This window comes from Aplidium turbinatum, chromosome 2, assembly GCF_918807975.1.
Source record: "Aplidium turbinatum chromosome 2, kaAplTurb1.1, whole genome shotgun sequence".
Lineage (NCBI taxonomy): Eukaryota > Metazoa > Chordata > Ascidiacea > Aplousobranchia > Polyclinidae > Aplidium > Aplidium turbinatum.
The window spans coordinates 8979125-8995335 of record NC_137473.1 but is presented as its reverse complement, the minus strand read 5'-3'; the positions used below and the strand labels follow the sequence as shown (position 1 = coordinate 8995335).

The 16211-nt window shown below is 36.7% G+C and overlaps 1 protein-coding gene across 1 annotated transcript; it reads right to left on the bottom strand.

Annotated features, from left to right (window-relative positions):
• Positions 1-21: 21 nt before the first annotated feature.
• Positions 22-13943, bottom strand: LOC145764903 (quinone reductase-like). The gene is made up of 6 exons (XM_082576599.1): positions 13734-13943; positions 11724-11890; positions 9063-9160; positions 6604-6742; positions 3561-3703; positions 22-1172 (listed from the first exon to the last, which is right to left on the bottom strand). The coding sequence occupies exons 2-6, from the start codon at positions 11854-11856 to the stop codon at positions 1068-1070; spliced, it is 618 nt and encodes a 205-aa protein (XP_082432725.1). The 5' UTR covers positions 11857-11890; positions 13734-13943; the 3' UTR covers positions 22-1067.
• Between the last annotated feature and the right edge of the window lie 2268 nt (positions 13944-16211).

The following is a 16211-nucleotide window of genomic DNA, read 5'->3' as shown; positions in this document are numbered from 1 at the left end:
CATTTTTTTGGATAGTTGTCGCTTGAGGCTACGCCGTAAAGTTTTCACAGTTTTTTAGCGCATAGCGTTAGCGCATACTTTTTAATGTCTTTCTTTCGCTACAACACGCCAATATCTTCCAGCGCTGCAGATGAAAGAATGTTTTCAATGGGCAAATACATATTGAAACCAAAACGCAGCAAAATGTCAGATGAACACTTTCAGATGCTTGTGTTTCTTCGTAGAAATTCAGAATAAAACTTGTTTGTTTCGAGTGGTTTATACCTTGTGAATGTTTGGCACCTAGCAAACCAAATGAGTTCACGCTAGTGTATGCGCTGACGCTGACGCCGCCAACTTTTTTTACAAGTTACGTTGACGCATACGGCGTATGGTTTTTTGAACGTTTGCGTTTACGCTGACGGCGTCAATATTTTTTGTATGCTCGTACGCGGCGTACATCACTGGTAGAGAGCAACTGGTCTTTGGTTTCATAATTCAAGACATGCATACCTTCCGTTTAGTTGGGTGGGTTGAAGATGGTGCAATCGTTGACGATGTGGTCTGCGGTCTGTTTACTGTTTTCCAACAACACATTTTCAAGATGAGGAAAATGCCATTCCTCAATCCTCATTAATGCATGGCTGAATGGAAAAGCCCGACTCCCGTGCAAAGACGGTTTACAGTATAAGAAATCGACTAAGCATTCTAAGCAAAGATTTTTCATTTGGTGAGTTATAGCCTACTGCTTGATATCATTTCGGTCTTCTTTTTAGACGTTATTGTAGTGAAAACGAAAGTCACGCCTAGCCTACAGTAGGCTATGCTAGTAAAGCGATAGCATAAAACAACAGGCCAAATTGCCAATGAATGGGGAAGAAGTGACAAAACCTTCAAATTGGTATCATTATGTTGATCCTTTGATCACCAAAACCAGTAGCCTAAATCTACGTTATTTTATTTAAGTTTAGGAATATTGTCTCAATGTCTTAGACCAAAGCAGTAAAATATTTCCGATACAATCCAAACATATATTTTTCAATAAATGCAGTCCTCGGGAGATTCGAAGACTAAATTCCCACAACGGCTCAAAAACTTGTTGCATGTGATAAGTTTCGTTGATGTTTTGCTGCGTTGGCCCACCACTCCAATCCACCGATTAACTTTTCACACGAACTGTCCAAATGTGAACCCTACAAGATAGAAAATATGCATAAGTTTTTGTTGTTCCAGCCTACCCACAACAAACCTGTAATGAAATTGGAAATGAAATGCTGCAATTACTACTCTACAGCAATTTAAATTTGTCTGAAGTTTTGCAAAATTTGTTATTTTTTAAAAAAGAAACGTTAAAGAAACTTATTAAAACAATCAACAGAATTGTGTTCAACGGATATGTCCGCCACGTTAGCTCAGTGATTAAGCGCCTCCATTCAAGATCACGCGGCACTGGTTCGGCTCTGGGAGTGTGCGCTTGATCAATGCATTTTAGGACTGCTCTCTAAGTAGTGATACCTAGTGGATAGTATAATTTCCCGATGGTTTAACTCCATTCTGTCAATCTCGTTTACCAGCCCTCAGTCAAAAACCTCTACAAGTATGCGAAAATACCAAGAATAACCTATCAAAGTCATTGTCATTCCAAAGATAAAGATTCGAAACCAAACCAATTTAATAATGTCATGGCAGGACTAAAGGGGAAGCGAAGGCTCACAGCGATTGCCTTATTGTCAAGACTCCAGAAAGACGGTAGTTGGTTTCGCGTTAAACATGCGGTTCTTTCTAAAATCGCAGAAAGCTTTGTGATGCAGCTGGTGCAGTCAGCTACAGAAGACAGTTAACAAATGTTATGTAGAGTGTAGCGCTTGCGGCTTTTCTTACAATACGTTTCCTTGTGTCTTGATGCCGTTGTGAAATCTGTGTTTGTTAGGAGTTTGAAAAGCTGGCTAGCATTTGGGCGTTTCCTTAGAATTTGCAACACTTATTAGGGTTTGATATACGTTATAGCCTAGCCTACGTAGTTTTAGCGTTGTGCATCTGCCGCATGCACCAGCTCAGTGGCCGATTGGTTTCGCCTTCGGCTCTGGTGCTGGTAGATCTGAGATCGATTCCAGGTCGGGTCAAACCGAAGACTTTAAAAACGGTACCGATTGTGTTCTATCCTGCATAGCGCAGTGAGAATGAGTCGGGTGATAATGTGATAATGTGATAACATCGTAAACCTGATACAAATTAAAAATGAGCCCTGTCGCTAAAAGACCTTAGCTGTTGTAGAGCGACAATAAATAAAACCATAACATTATTATTATTATCTGCCGCATGCTGCATTGCTTGGAGCATTATAATCACACTGAGCCTCCCTTAAAATCAACCTCTTGGTGTTAAAACAAAAAAGTTAGTATCAGTATGGTTTTTGTCATTCAATTGGGTGGTGCGTTATTTTAGTAGTTCACCACGGAGTTTTTTTTTTTGGAAGTCACGGTACCAGTTTAGTAATGGTAATAGTTTAGTTTTTATGTTCTGAATCAGTTCAATTAGTTCTATTTGTAATCAAGACATTATTTGGCTGCAACGTTTTCGACCTGGAAGCTCATTCTTTTCCTTGCACTAAAATCATACTCGCAGAAAAACAAGCCATCATTCTGATCATTCCCACTACCAAACTGGTACGGGAATCGGGATGTTGCTGTAGCATTTACAGCTAGATATAGGCGGATGTTCAGACAATTCAACGTCCGCTACATAGAGCATATTTAAAAAATACTTGTTTAGAAAGACAGTTGAAAAGTTACCAATAAGCTGCCTTTGTTCACAAAGCCTTTGCAGTAAGCTAGGTGTAAAGCAAGTATACAGGTAGTTGAATTAACAAGTAATTCTGAGCAATGAGCATGCAGTGAATATCCACGTCTGGTGCTAATAGCGCAACACAGGTTATCTTAACAAAGTTTATTAAACTACAGGTAGGCCTACTGTCGATGCCAATTGTAATTTTACGATAAACAGAGATTAGGCTATTTACGATAAACAAAAGCCTTTCTATTGCCAGACGTAATAAAAGCCTTCGTATCCCCTTCTTTAGATTTCCCTTTGTCATTGGTTTCCAATGTAAGTTAAACCTAAAATAGACTGTCTAGTCCAGTGGTTCTCAACCTTTTTTCTTTCGTGGCCCATTTTTGTTTGCATAAAAGTTCTGTGGCCCATTCAATTTTCATTTAAGAAAAAAATTACAAAAAGGTTTATAAACAAAAAGCAGCAGGAAATTGCTGAAAAACAAAAAAAACAGCAGCATCATTCATTGTAACTGAACAAACACATAAGTGTAAAATTGACGATAATGACAAAAATGAAACGAAATGTGGCCCACCTCAAATGCCTCTATGGCCCACCAGTGAGCCATGGCCCACTGGTTGAGAACCGCTGGTCTAGTCAAAGATAATATGTAGGCTACTGCTGAGTTACCAATCTGCATGAAATCTCTGCTAAAGAACTATGAGGCAGAAATGTATAAAAAAAGTATTTATGTAGCCTATAAAACACAATTTAACTTCATATCTATCTTTATTCTTTTTTAGATTACCTACCTCTTCTGTTTTCTGAGGATTTCCATCAACATCTAAAGATGTGTGTGCCTTTCCAACAGTCATTACGTGAGGAACGGGAACGCAACCAAGAACTGATAAGAAACAACACAATTGCATGGAAGCCCTTGCCCCTCCGACCACGCCTGTAACAATTTAAGTCTCTGTGTATCAAATACTGTACAGCTACTACTATTTTGCATTCATCAAATGCTGGCATTTGCACAACAATCTAACCTCTTAGTGTTATTTATTAAATAAGAATCGATTTCGCTATAGTAATAGCATCTTCAGCTAGCACATGTAAAAAAGAAAATTTGAAAATACGTAAAACGAACAAATAAAGCAAACTCCGATATTATTAACGCGCATAAAATTCTATTTTAAATAGATGGTTACATAAAATTAAAATCAAAACCTGCAAGCCTAAATCTTAAACTGGTGTTCTTTCTGCCACGATTTTCAACACTATCTACAAAATTCAAAAACACATGAACATTATCATCCATCAAGTAAATTACAATCGTTCAACAAGACGAATACAAAGAAAAACGCAATTTAGATTACAGTCCACTGCCATTAGTTTACATTGATATAACGCCAAAAAGAATAAAGTGTGAATGTGCATGGTTGAATAATCTACACTACAGGGGTCGGAGGTTGCTGATGACATGGGAGTAACAAAACAGACTTAAGTGGTTGGTCGAATCAATTTTTGTATGTTAATGGTGGCTTTAATTTTATGTAGCCAGCTACTATTCATTAAAAGCTTTGACAGGCTGTTTCACCCTTATTGGGATCATCAGAAGGTTCTTATTCAAACAGAGTTTGTTTAATGTTCTTATTCAAATAAAATAAATTCTATTAGAAAAATAACCTTCTGATAATCCCAAAAAGGGTTAAGCAACCTGTTACGGTTTTTAGTGCATAGTAGCTGTATTTGATAAAATTCGCTCTTCAAAGTTTTTTTGCTTGGCATTGATCGCTTTTTTGTAGTATTAATATTATTATTGCTTAAATCTCTATATAAGCTAGATAGTTCTTTAGAAATTATTCATGATATGAAGATGAAATAGCGGACTCAAGAAGACACTTAGTTTTGTAGGCCTACCTCTATCGCTAAAACCGAAAAATATCTTGGTTTTGGCGAAATGTGTTGCTCGCTCAACCACATTTTGTTAACGTAACTGGAGACGTAGTTCAACATTGGACACAAGAAGTAAAATTATTTTCATATGCCTTAACTTAAAAACTTCGAAAATAGTACAATGTTCCAAAGTAGGTTACACAATGCTAAATTAACTAGTTAACAATTGGGTTGATCTATTCCACTGCTGATCAAGGTAGGCTACGTTGTGAAATGTGCCTTAATTGTAGCCCATTCCATAAGTAAAGGTGGGGACACCCTAAGAGGGCCTAGACCAGGGGTTCTTAAACTTTTTTAACGCGAACCCCTTAGAAACAATTTTGGTTTGAGTGGACCCCCTTTGTGGCCTAGTCCGAAACTTTTTTGATCAGCATGAATTGGACATATCGCAATAAAATTAAAATGAATTGGTAAAAAAATTTATGCGAGCCATGGCTCTCTTTACCAAAAGAGGATATGCTTGCGTCAAGGAACTCCAATAATCGCCAATACTTTTCGAATTGAAGGACATTCTTAATGATTCCATTGCCCTTAGTTCAATGAACTCATCTTTTGCAAGGTCCTCATCACTGATAGATTCCAGTTCTACGAGGAAAGGGTAACATATCCATGCTGTATTTTTAATATCCTTTGCGGCTCAGCAGTAACCTCTGAAAGAGTTTTACAATGCTTTCAAATGTCTGCACATGTCTGTGTGCAGAGTAGATGGTAGAGCATTACAAACTGCAATTCCATTTTAAAGCATCAATTCTTACAACGTTGAGATATTAGAATAGTTGTTAGTCTCCAATCTCCTTTTCCACAGAGATAACTTGTCCTGAAAAGCTTTAAGTTTTTCAGAAGCGTCCTTACTTGTAACGGCAGGGCCTTGAATAGAACGATGTACCGGTACCTCATTCATATGAGTAAAAACATCCGCCAAGTAGGCTAAGCTAACCCTTGAATAAACCTTGAATATACTCTTCACTGTTAAACTGCTTTGAGAGTTCAATATTTTTGTCTCTTAGAAAAAAAGAAAAAGCGCTTCAAAACTTTGTCCCCTTGACAGCCAGCGAACTTCTGTACCAGTGTTATAGAAGAGAACTTTATGTTCCGCTCTAACTTCTTGACATAACCTCTTGAATATTCGATGGTTCAAAGCACAAGCTCTGATAAAATGAACGACTTTCACATTACCAGACAAAATTTGTTGGGAGAGTTTTCAATGTTAATGCATGGCGATGTAAAAAGCAATGAGTAACGATGACCTGAGAAAAATCATCAGCGTTGTTTGAACTTGAATCTCTTTTATTTTGAAAAATTTATTCCATTTTTGGAATTATACACTAAGATTTCCATTGGGCCTTCATGGACCCCCTAAAACTAGTCCGTGGACCCCTTGGGGGTCCACAGACCCCAGTTTAAGAACTCCTGGCCTATATGGACTTTCAAACGTTCACTGAAAAATTATGCAAACTATTTTCAGCAAAGCTACTTTGGCAGCACTATACAAAATTTCGGCAAAAAATAAATTGTTGAAATCTTTCTGTAGTCATGTAAAATGATTAGTAAATTAAATTTCCAACCAAGTCTTGTAACTCCCAATTTTATACAAATGAAGTTTTAATTTGATAGATATAGACAAATGCAATGCGTGCGTCATACACACAAAAATATACAGTACCGGTACATATAAAACTTACAAAAGACGCAAAAAACATCAAAAAAAGTAAAATTTGTCCGGAGACTTTTCGATCGAAGCGTCACATAGGCTAAAACATAACCTACTACTTTTTTGTCTGATTAATTCTCTTAATTTCCTCAACGCAATCACACGATTTCACATAAATTTTCATTATTATCATCCAATAAATGATGTGACAGACTGGTTTAAACTATTATGATCTCTTGTCGGCTTACTCATAGAATATGTTACAATTCCAGAAGGCTTCTTGGCAAAAGAAGATGGAGGGAAGTAATCCATGGTATTAGATAGAGCAGGAGGAATCGAATAATTATACTCCGCAGAAACAACCACTATCGCATCAGCTTCCTTGATCTGGCAACACAGTTTTAATAACTTTTATTATGAGGACGAGGTGATGCAATTATATTGTGTTTGGCTGCAGCCTAAGTAGGAAGCTATAGTTATGAAGATGGCCATTAGATTGAAAAAGCTAAGGACTAACCCAAAAAGCATTGTAGCCATGGATTGTAGCCTTTACTGTATTCGTAAGACCGTACCTGGTCTGCATCAATGCAATACAACTTATGTCTCACGAAAACTCTTTTAAATCACCAAGAAAATAGTAGCCTATTTAACTTTATTCAATTAGACCAGTGATTCTCAAACTGCGTGCCGCGGCACACTAGTGTGCCGCCACAGATTCTCAAGTGTGCCGCGAATCTTTTTGAAATTTTGGAAAAGAACTGTATAAATATTTAAAATAAGCCATTCAGACCAGCATGCGGCTGAAAAGCGCTTTAACTCCTTCAATAGATGATAAATAAGCACATGTGGCGATGAAACCAATTATGGCATTGCCGATACAGCAGGGTAATTGCCATGTCACTATTGGGCTGCTTTGTTAGCTATTCCTAACATTACTTCCCACCATTTGGAAGCAATGAATCAAGCAATCTTTCTGCAGAAGAAGAACAGCTCATTGATTTACAAAACGACCCATTTTTTCAAACGCTGTTTCCACAAAAAAACTTGGATGAGTTTTGGCTGTCTGCTTCCAAATTCTATTTCATGATCCGTGCAAAAGCAATCAAAATTATATTGCCATCTTCATGGCTAGGCCTATGTGAACATTGCTTTTCTGTTTTGACTGAAATTAAAAGCTGTAAACGAGAGAGACTGCTTGGAATTGAAGATGAAATTCGGGTACATGTTTGTCAACAATGTAACCTCGTTTCAGTCGAAGCTTATATTGGTATAAACAAGCACATCCATCGCATTGACATGTGAAAATAATTTTTTTAAAGCAACTTTTCTTTTTTTGTAAGTGTGCCGCGTGCGTTTTATATTTTTTCTAATGTGCCACAAGCTGAAAAAGTTTGAGAACCACTGAATTAGACTAATACTGCATAGTCTTCCTAAACGGTAATTGGTAAAAATCTTTTCGGAAAATATTCTCACAAAAAAATCCACTGAAAAACACCTTCCCGAAATAGTCCACTTTGAAAAATATCTCTCCGAAAAAAACCCACTCTGGCTATGTCCATTCGAAGAAATTTGATCGGAAAGATATATTTACTAGGGTTGATTTTTTTCTGGAGATATTTGCTGTAGTCTACTTGGGTGGATTTTTTCAAGAGGATAAGGTGTTGCAACGTCTACATTAGTGGGAAAAAGCTAATTTAACTGGCTGGGAAGGGGATCTGCTGTTTATTTCAACTCTGCAAATTTCACGCACAAGCGTAATTTCGTAGCCTAATTCAAAGTAGGCTATCTTACAAAATAATTCTAAAAAAAAGGTTTTAGTTTCAACAATAAGCCTACCGGTACTTAACTAATTAATTATTTTACACCTTCATTACACTCATAGCCATAAGAAAATAAAACATTTTACAGGTGCGAACAAAATTTTATCAAATTTTGTTTTCGAAAATATAGGCCTAGGCAGGGTTGGAAGTCGTTAGTCAAAAAGCAATGACTATTTCACTATTCGATAGTGCCCAAAAAAGCAACGACTTTCCGCTATCGATAGGCTACTTAAAAAAAGCAATGAATAGCAATTACTAAAAATAATTAAAAAAAATAACGAGCAGCCCGCAAACTTGAAAAAAAAACAAGCCCAGACTTGCGAGAAAACCGCAAGGTTGGCAACACTGTTAACCACTCTCACTGGCATGGTTTTTCTGAACTGTGTTGCCGCAAAATTTTCCTTAATCCTTTAAAGTTCGTAAACTGGAAGGGGGCTAGGTCGAATAGTAATCCGAAAACTAAATCTCGTAAATTCGTTTTGACGACGAAGTTAGTGAACAACAAAAAATGATTCAGCAGTTCTCCTAAATATCGATTAGTGAATAACGAATAATGATTTCGTTGCTTGCATAAAAAAGCAGTGAATAACGCGCATTCGATATTTATTTTTAAAAGGAATGGGTATAAGCATTCGATGTTCAGAAAGCAACGAATAACGCTATCGAATAGTGACAACTAGTCGTTACTTCCAACCCTGGGCTTAGGCTACTTCAAAACGCATTAATTTACAATTTGCCGAAATAAGTGGACATTTTTATAGCGGGTTGTGACTGCCCCCTTGCATCACCATCTCTTACGGCTATGATACGCTATGTCAATTTGTAACATTCTTTAAAACATTACAAATTAAATCTTAGAAAAAAAATCAACATAAACCAGTCCTTGCCTTCTCGTTCATATCTAAAAGTTTTTGTGGAGGTCGATTAGGTGGTTTGTAAAAATGAATTGGCTGAGTCAGGAGAGGCAAATCAAACTTCAGCGGATCTGGAAATAATAAATGCTTGTTTTTGCTTGACTTTTCTTCAACAAGTGCACAATTTGCTTACAGTGAATATATGTTGACACAAAAAATGTATCGGCCCATACGACTATAGACCAAGACCAACGCTATAGGCCCTAGGAGAAGGTCGGGTTATAGTTGAGCCACTGGGTTAGTTGATCCACTAGTTCTAATTCTAAAATTCGGTGAGGTAACTTTAAAGGCTACAATTCTTTATCACGTGATCTAAAAGTTTCGCATGACATAGTCTCGCTTCTAGTTTAAGTTGACAATTGATATCACGTGTGGTGCTGAAGTTTTAAAAAACTGTGTTTTGACCTTGCGAGATAATTTTTGGAAAAAGAGACAAATCCAGTTATGTTTTTTTTTTTTTTATACTTGGTCACTAATATTTTACCAAATAAGCTACATTTTGAATAAATAGCGACAGTTTGTGTCATGAAGTTTTGACAAAGTTTTAACATTTTCATAGTGGTATGGCTGAGGTGTTAGTTGAGCCACTGCCTCTGGCCCAACTAACCCTTTCATTCATGTATTATAATAGAAATCCAGGCCGAGGGTCTAGGCCTATAAACGTATAACGAATCATAGAAACACTCCATTGAATATTTTAGAGCGTGCTGCTGTTGTTGTAGCCTACATAGGAGAGTAGCTTTCCGGTCTCTGTTAAAGCCTTTTTAACTGCGACAGGAAGGCTCTCAAAATAAACAGTAGGCTATTATACAGACATGCCAAAAAATGCACGAAATTTTATGGCTATGTAGGCTATCTGTTTTAACCTGTTAAATGCGTATGACGACAATTGTCGTCCGAGACAGTCGCTCTTGCTGTGTGTAAGACGACAATTGTCATTTTCGTGATCGCAGCTATTCATGGCACTTTTAATTTCGCTTTCCTCTATTCGCTTTGTCTGGAATGCGCAATTATGACGTGTGAAGAAACATAGATGCATTGTTTACACCAGGGTGTGCAACCTTTATTACAGGAGGGCCAGATATAAATAACTGGGTGAAACCGCGGGCCGCACGTTTCTTTAACATATGATTTCTAGTAGTTGCAAGCACAAAAAGTAGTTTTTTTGTTATTCGTGTTATTCTTGTGGCATTATTAGAGGTTATCTCCTTGCAGAAATAATAAGTTAAGACGCATAAATTTCTGAAGAAAACTGCTATTCAAATTTATTGTCACGCCGTCTTTAAACGAGTTCAGTGAGAAGTTTGCAGCTGGCTTTTTTTCCCGACAGCTTTTTCCAAATTTACTTTAATGGAAGTGCTCGCAATGCGAAATCCATTTTCCAAGTGTTTGTCTGTCGGAACCGATCGATAGGGAGATTTCATGACGCCCAATTTAGAAAAAAAATTGTTTGGACAAATACGTTGAGCCAAAAAGAGCCATTTTTGAAGCAATGGATTTTTTCAAATGTGGAAAGTCATCTTGGTTGAGATGTTTTCGGTAAAAATCGCCAAGATGCACTTCTAAATAAGACTTTGCTTTCAAATCCGTTTTCTCTTGAAGATCAATCAGTTCAAGTTGGATATCAGCTGGTGCTTTGTCAATATCTGTATCGAATGGCGAAGAGAATATACCAAACAAATGTTCATGAGATTTGAAGTCTTTGAAACGAGACAAACTTCATAAAACAATTTTTCAAATTTAGTTTTCTTCTCAGGATGCATTCCATAGTCTCTCAAAGTTGGAAAGTAGAAAAGATTTCCTGTCTGTACGTGAGCTTTCCGAAGTCGTAATTTGTTCATAATGCCTTTTATGTGACCATTACATTTTACGTTCCAAATAATTAAACACAATGAATTAGCAGTGGCCAGTGGGAGATTTCTAAAATGGTTAATAGAAGATGTGAAATCTACAATAATCCATTCTACAATGAATTGTTCACACGTACCAGGCTAAACTAAATTATAAACAGGTTTCGAGGGCCGCAGACAATTCAAAATTGGAACATCTTTGCGGGCCGCACAATTTTTCTTCGCGGGCCGCATTTGGCCCGTGGGCCGCACGTTGCACACCCCTGGTTTACACTACAATAACGATTGCAGCCTGACGGAAATCATTAATCCCTAAATCACTCTATTACAATATTAGGTAGCTTCTGCACTCACCTACAATATAATCACAATTGCAAGAATAAAAAGATTTCATCCTAAATGTGGTTTTTTTCTTTTGAAATGGCTTCCTTCCGGTGTATAAAATTCGAAGCACATCATGCGCGATCAGTCAGTGTGAAGTCGTTTTGATGTAATGTTGCAAGCAGTTTCAGAAATATTTTGTTGTGTTCGAAAACATATTTTGTAACATATAGTCAACAAAACAGAGGGTTTTGTGTTGCTGCTAACCTTCCCTTAGAAATAACTTGTTATTAAAATAAGCTTATTTACCGGACCTGGAAAAGTCATTTTAATTTGGAACCATATTTTATATCGTTTGAAATAACAATTTAAGCTACTTGCATCAACTGATTTTTTTAACTTAATAACATGTGGTAAAAAATAATAATCAAAGGAATGTGGGCCCCAAACCCACTAGACTTACCAACCAGAAGAACTTCTTTGTTCTTTTCTTCTAACTTTTTAACGACAAACTTAGCCACTCTTTCCCCAAGACGGTTTTCCCTTGTTGATCCTAGAAAGACCACAACTTTCGACCAGGTTTCCGCGGCTGCCATTTTTCGTGATTTTTAAGTTTCTATAGCCTACAACCTGTTAGAAAACAAAAAAGTTGCCAGGGTTTAAGAACAACAATATTAGCCAACCGATAACTTCTGCAGTGGTCTAGGGAGATATTTGTATGCCAAACATCGGTCATTTTTTGTGTTCTCAGGTCAGTTCGCCATAGCCCTAAGCAAGACCGTAGGCATTACTCTCCAGAGCAGCTTTTTTCGCTAAGTTGGTTAGCACGTGACTTCGTGAACGAAGAAGCGTCAAGATCAAGCGGAGCTGGTTCGACTCTCGGGGTGTGCGCTTGAGAAACGCACGTTAAGTACTGCTCTCCATACAGCGTAATCTATAATGGGTGGAATAATTCCTCAGCAACAAGTCACTATTTCATAAACAGATGACTCCAATGACAAGAGAAGCCAGATGAGTGGTTAACCGTTGGCGTGACTGCATATTGCACATTCTACTTTCCAACTCATACGCAGTCGTCTTTGTTTAAGTCGCTAATGCTGATGTTCTACCTTTCTATCTCCTTAAACTGTGGAGGTTTACCAGAACTTCTCTAAGGAGCTATAAAGAACAATGAGTCTTTGACGTCGTCATGTGGGCTCCTCATACTGTTTGCTTCATTTGAAGGGTGACATGAGGTTGAAGCTATTGCTTTTCTTTCTCAGCGCAATACTTACGCAAATAAAAAGATGCCACTCGCAGTTGGTGCTTGATTGAGCTAAAAACTCGGTTGTAAACGATTGATGACCTACTAACTCGCCCTGGCTTGACTCAGCGTCGTCCCATGCAGGGCTGTATATTTCAACTTAGTCGTTTTATTTGCTAAATTTATTTACTCAAAATACTGCATGTGACCCCCGAAGCAATCGACCGAAATCAATTTTAACAACTGAAGGAATTTCCTAAGAGAATAAAATCAATTGACTGACCAAAACTAACTTGGTTGCGATGGACAGCGACAGCCTTCTTTGAGAAATTTCAACGCTTTTGTTGTGGCAGAAACGCACACAGATTTGTCACACAGCAGCGGAAATGTGGCTACACAGCAGCGGAAATGTGGTTTTACAAAAAAATGCTTCAGATTTTATACGCAGACCTTTACAAATTCAGAAGTTTTAAATTAGCCTACATAGCCTACAACATGACAAGAAACTAATGAACAGCATAACCTATCTAAAAGGCGACTCAAACTTCTTGAACATATATTTAGGAAAAAAGAAAATGAAGATCTTTGTATATTATTGATTTTTGTGTATCAGTTACTTTCTTAGGAGGTGTGTTGTTGGCCGACAGCCAGAGCCGTTGAGGGGATAATTTGGGTCCTGTACTAATGAGTTAATCGGGCCCCAAATCGAGACTTTTCTGAAAAAAGCACTACGGTATAGGCTATATCCAAAAATACTTGGTGGTTTCTTTAAATACCCTGGCTCCTTGGAAAAGCTACGGGCATCTAGAATCATCCCGTTATTCAGTTTTATTTTAACATATTTCAGTTCACAACTAAAGTAGGTAGCCTACACTCATAGCCGTAGGAGAGTAAAACATTTTGGGGGGGCGAACAAAATTTGCCCAAATTTTTCAAAGTTTGCCCAAATTTTATCTTTGCGTATGTATTTCAAAAGCACAAAATTACTCACAATCTCTGAGGTATTATAGTGCATTTAATAACTCTACAGGCATCAACTTGGCCGTGTACGAAAACACAGGCAACATAACATAGGCTACAACAGCAAAACAAGGCTAACTTAACTTTAACGTGCATTCATAGACTTGTCTGTGTCCCAATTAAATAAACGATCAAATTGAAGCACTCTTATGTGGCACACAAATATATATTAAGCCTAGCTGGATTCTACAACAATTTAAACTGACTTACAGCAATAACCGGGTAACAATTGATGAATATCCTTGTCGTCAGATTATTTGAAAATCTCCAGCCTAACTTCACTAAAAGGCCAGACAAAAAGTAGCTCAATCTCTTCAATATAAAGATAGTCCAAAGACTCAGTATTTGTAAATTTGCATTGAAAAAAATCTAGAATGACAACCTATTTACTTATCAAACCAGTAACATTCCTTAATCCATGCTACTTCAAACACTATAGCTTAAAAAGAATTTGACAGTTTATGATGCTATGCACAATTGCACATCAAACTTGCACCTTTGAACAAAACTACTTTTAATAACACATTACACAAATATTGATATCATATTACAGTGAAATCATACTCAATGGTCTTACAGAACATCATTAGAATGATATTCTGATATTCTTACTTCATAATGAAGCAGCTACTCAAATTGCAAGCACTGAAGAAAAGCAACTCCCAGGTAGTAACTTCAAACTTAATCCTTGCCACAAAATATTACAGACCTCATTACCAACAGCACTATTTACATTGCCTGATGCACCAACTGCATGAATTGGATGACAAAACATGAACAACATAACATGTGTTTATATATTTGATTGTTGTTGCTCTAATACTGATCATAGATAGTAGGCTAAATAGCTGAGCGTATCAACCCCAGGACTAGCAAAGACAAACAGCAGTTTAAACAAAAAAGTTCTTTACACAATAGAAAACAGGTAAACCGTAGCCAACAAATTACATGAAACTAAATGCTGGAAAATTTACAAATTATATTCATTTAATATACTTTTTCACTTTGTGCAGGCCTATGCGGTAGTTAGTTGCCGAGATCAAATGCCCACAAAAGTGGTGTATACTGTATATGTGGCCTCACAACTGTTGATTTTTAGAGTTTATAACAAATGCTTAACTTGTTTCGCCATATCTAAAAATGATGAGCTATCTTTGTAGTATTTAAGTTAAGTTTTGTGAGCATAGCATAACTCATGATAAGATTAATTTATCCAATAACTAGATAATTTTGCTCATACAACTACATTAGTACAAGAATCCAGTAGGGTTTCAAAATTCTACCAATGAAGAAATGTAAGCTAGTGTGTATACAATATACATACTGTATATATCCTAATGAATATCTGTAATAAGCTTACCTCGGCTCGCCAAATGCATTATTTTACATTTACTTTCTTTAGATAGTGAATCGAAAGTTACATTCTGCCCAAATTTCTATACCATATACAAAAGTTTTCAAAATTGTCGATGCTACATTTACATTCAAAGAAAAATGTTAATGTATTTCATACAAAATGATACACTATAAAGTTACTAAACTGGTAAAATGTTGAAAACTCATGGTAAGAATTAACGAAGTGGCTATTTTTACACACTTGTTGCCATGCTTGCTTGTGAAAGGTGTTGCCAGAGTTAGGATTAACTTTTCTCAAATTAGGGCAGAATTCCTTATCTGGCAATGCTATTACGGCTATATTTACACTATTATAGTGTAAATATAACCACAGCCATGAATTAATTGATTCAATTAACTAGATATTTTTTCCCAAATGATTTTTACAAACAACTACATCACAGTAGTAGAATATTAAGGAAAAAACCCAAAAAACTCTCAAAAAGTTACCAGTACCCAGCAAGCCTTTAAATCTTATATATCTAATGCAGCCTATGTTTTAGTGAAAATCAGTGATAAACTTACATTTGTTTGCCAACTGTGCTCTTTTACAGTTACTTTTTGTAGTTTTAGAATCGAAACTTATCATTTAAATGCCGAGATTGCAATTGTTTCCAAAATTGATGATAATGCATTTTACATTCATTGAAAAATATCAATGCATCTCATAAATTATAATAATTATATAAGGCTGTGGCTATATTTACACTATATAGTGTAATAATAGCCTCAATAGTGTTGCCAGGTAAGGAATTCTGCCCTAATTGGAGAAAGGTTTAAAGCTGTTGAAAACAAAAACTTGTATTTTGGAATTTTTTTTTAGTCCTGGAAAGGTCAAAACCCTAATCTTATTCCTAACTCTAAACCTCACCTCAACCCTTCCTAACTTTAATCCTAACTGGCAACATCTGATTGTGGAAAAATAGCCACTTCCATTATATAAAGTCTATAAACTGGTGAGACTTCGAAACATCATGGTAAGATTGATTTGCCCAAAAAACTTGACATTTTTGCCCAAATTCGCGACATTTTTTTTTTCAACGGGGGAGCGACCGCCCCCCCTGCCCCCCCATCTCCTACGGCTATGCCTACACTTGTTATTTAATCTTCACTTATAATCTTTTCGTGCTGCATTTTTGTTTATTACTTGATGTTTTGTCCTAGCTTGTCCTTGCTTTACAGAATTAAACAGCATTTGTATTTTTTGCAATTGTTACTTTCTGTCGAAATAAGAACAATCACATCACAAGTTTGCAACACACACTTTCATTTTAAGTTTGACTACAGCCCAGC

Excerpts from the sequence above, each read along its gene's own strand:
- LOC145764903 (XM_082576599.1), bottom strand. The coding sequence starts at position 11,856 with ATGGCAGCCGCGGAAACCTGGTCGAAAGTTGTGGTCTTTCTAGGATCA. Across the intron at positions 3,704-6,603 it reads AATTGTAACATATTCTATGA|GCGTGGTCGGAGGGGCAAGG; the intron begins GTAAGCCGACAA and ends AAATTGTTACAG. Across the intron at positions 1,173-3,560 it reads ATCCTCAGAAAACAGAAGAG|GGTTCACATTTGGACAGTTC; the intron begins GTAGGTAATCTA and ends TCTATCTTGTAG.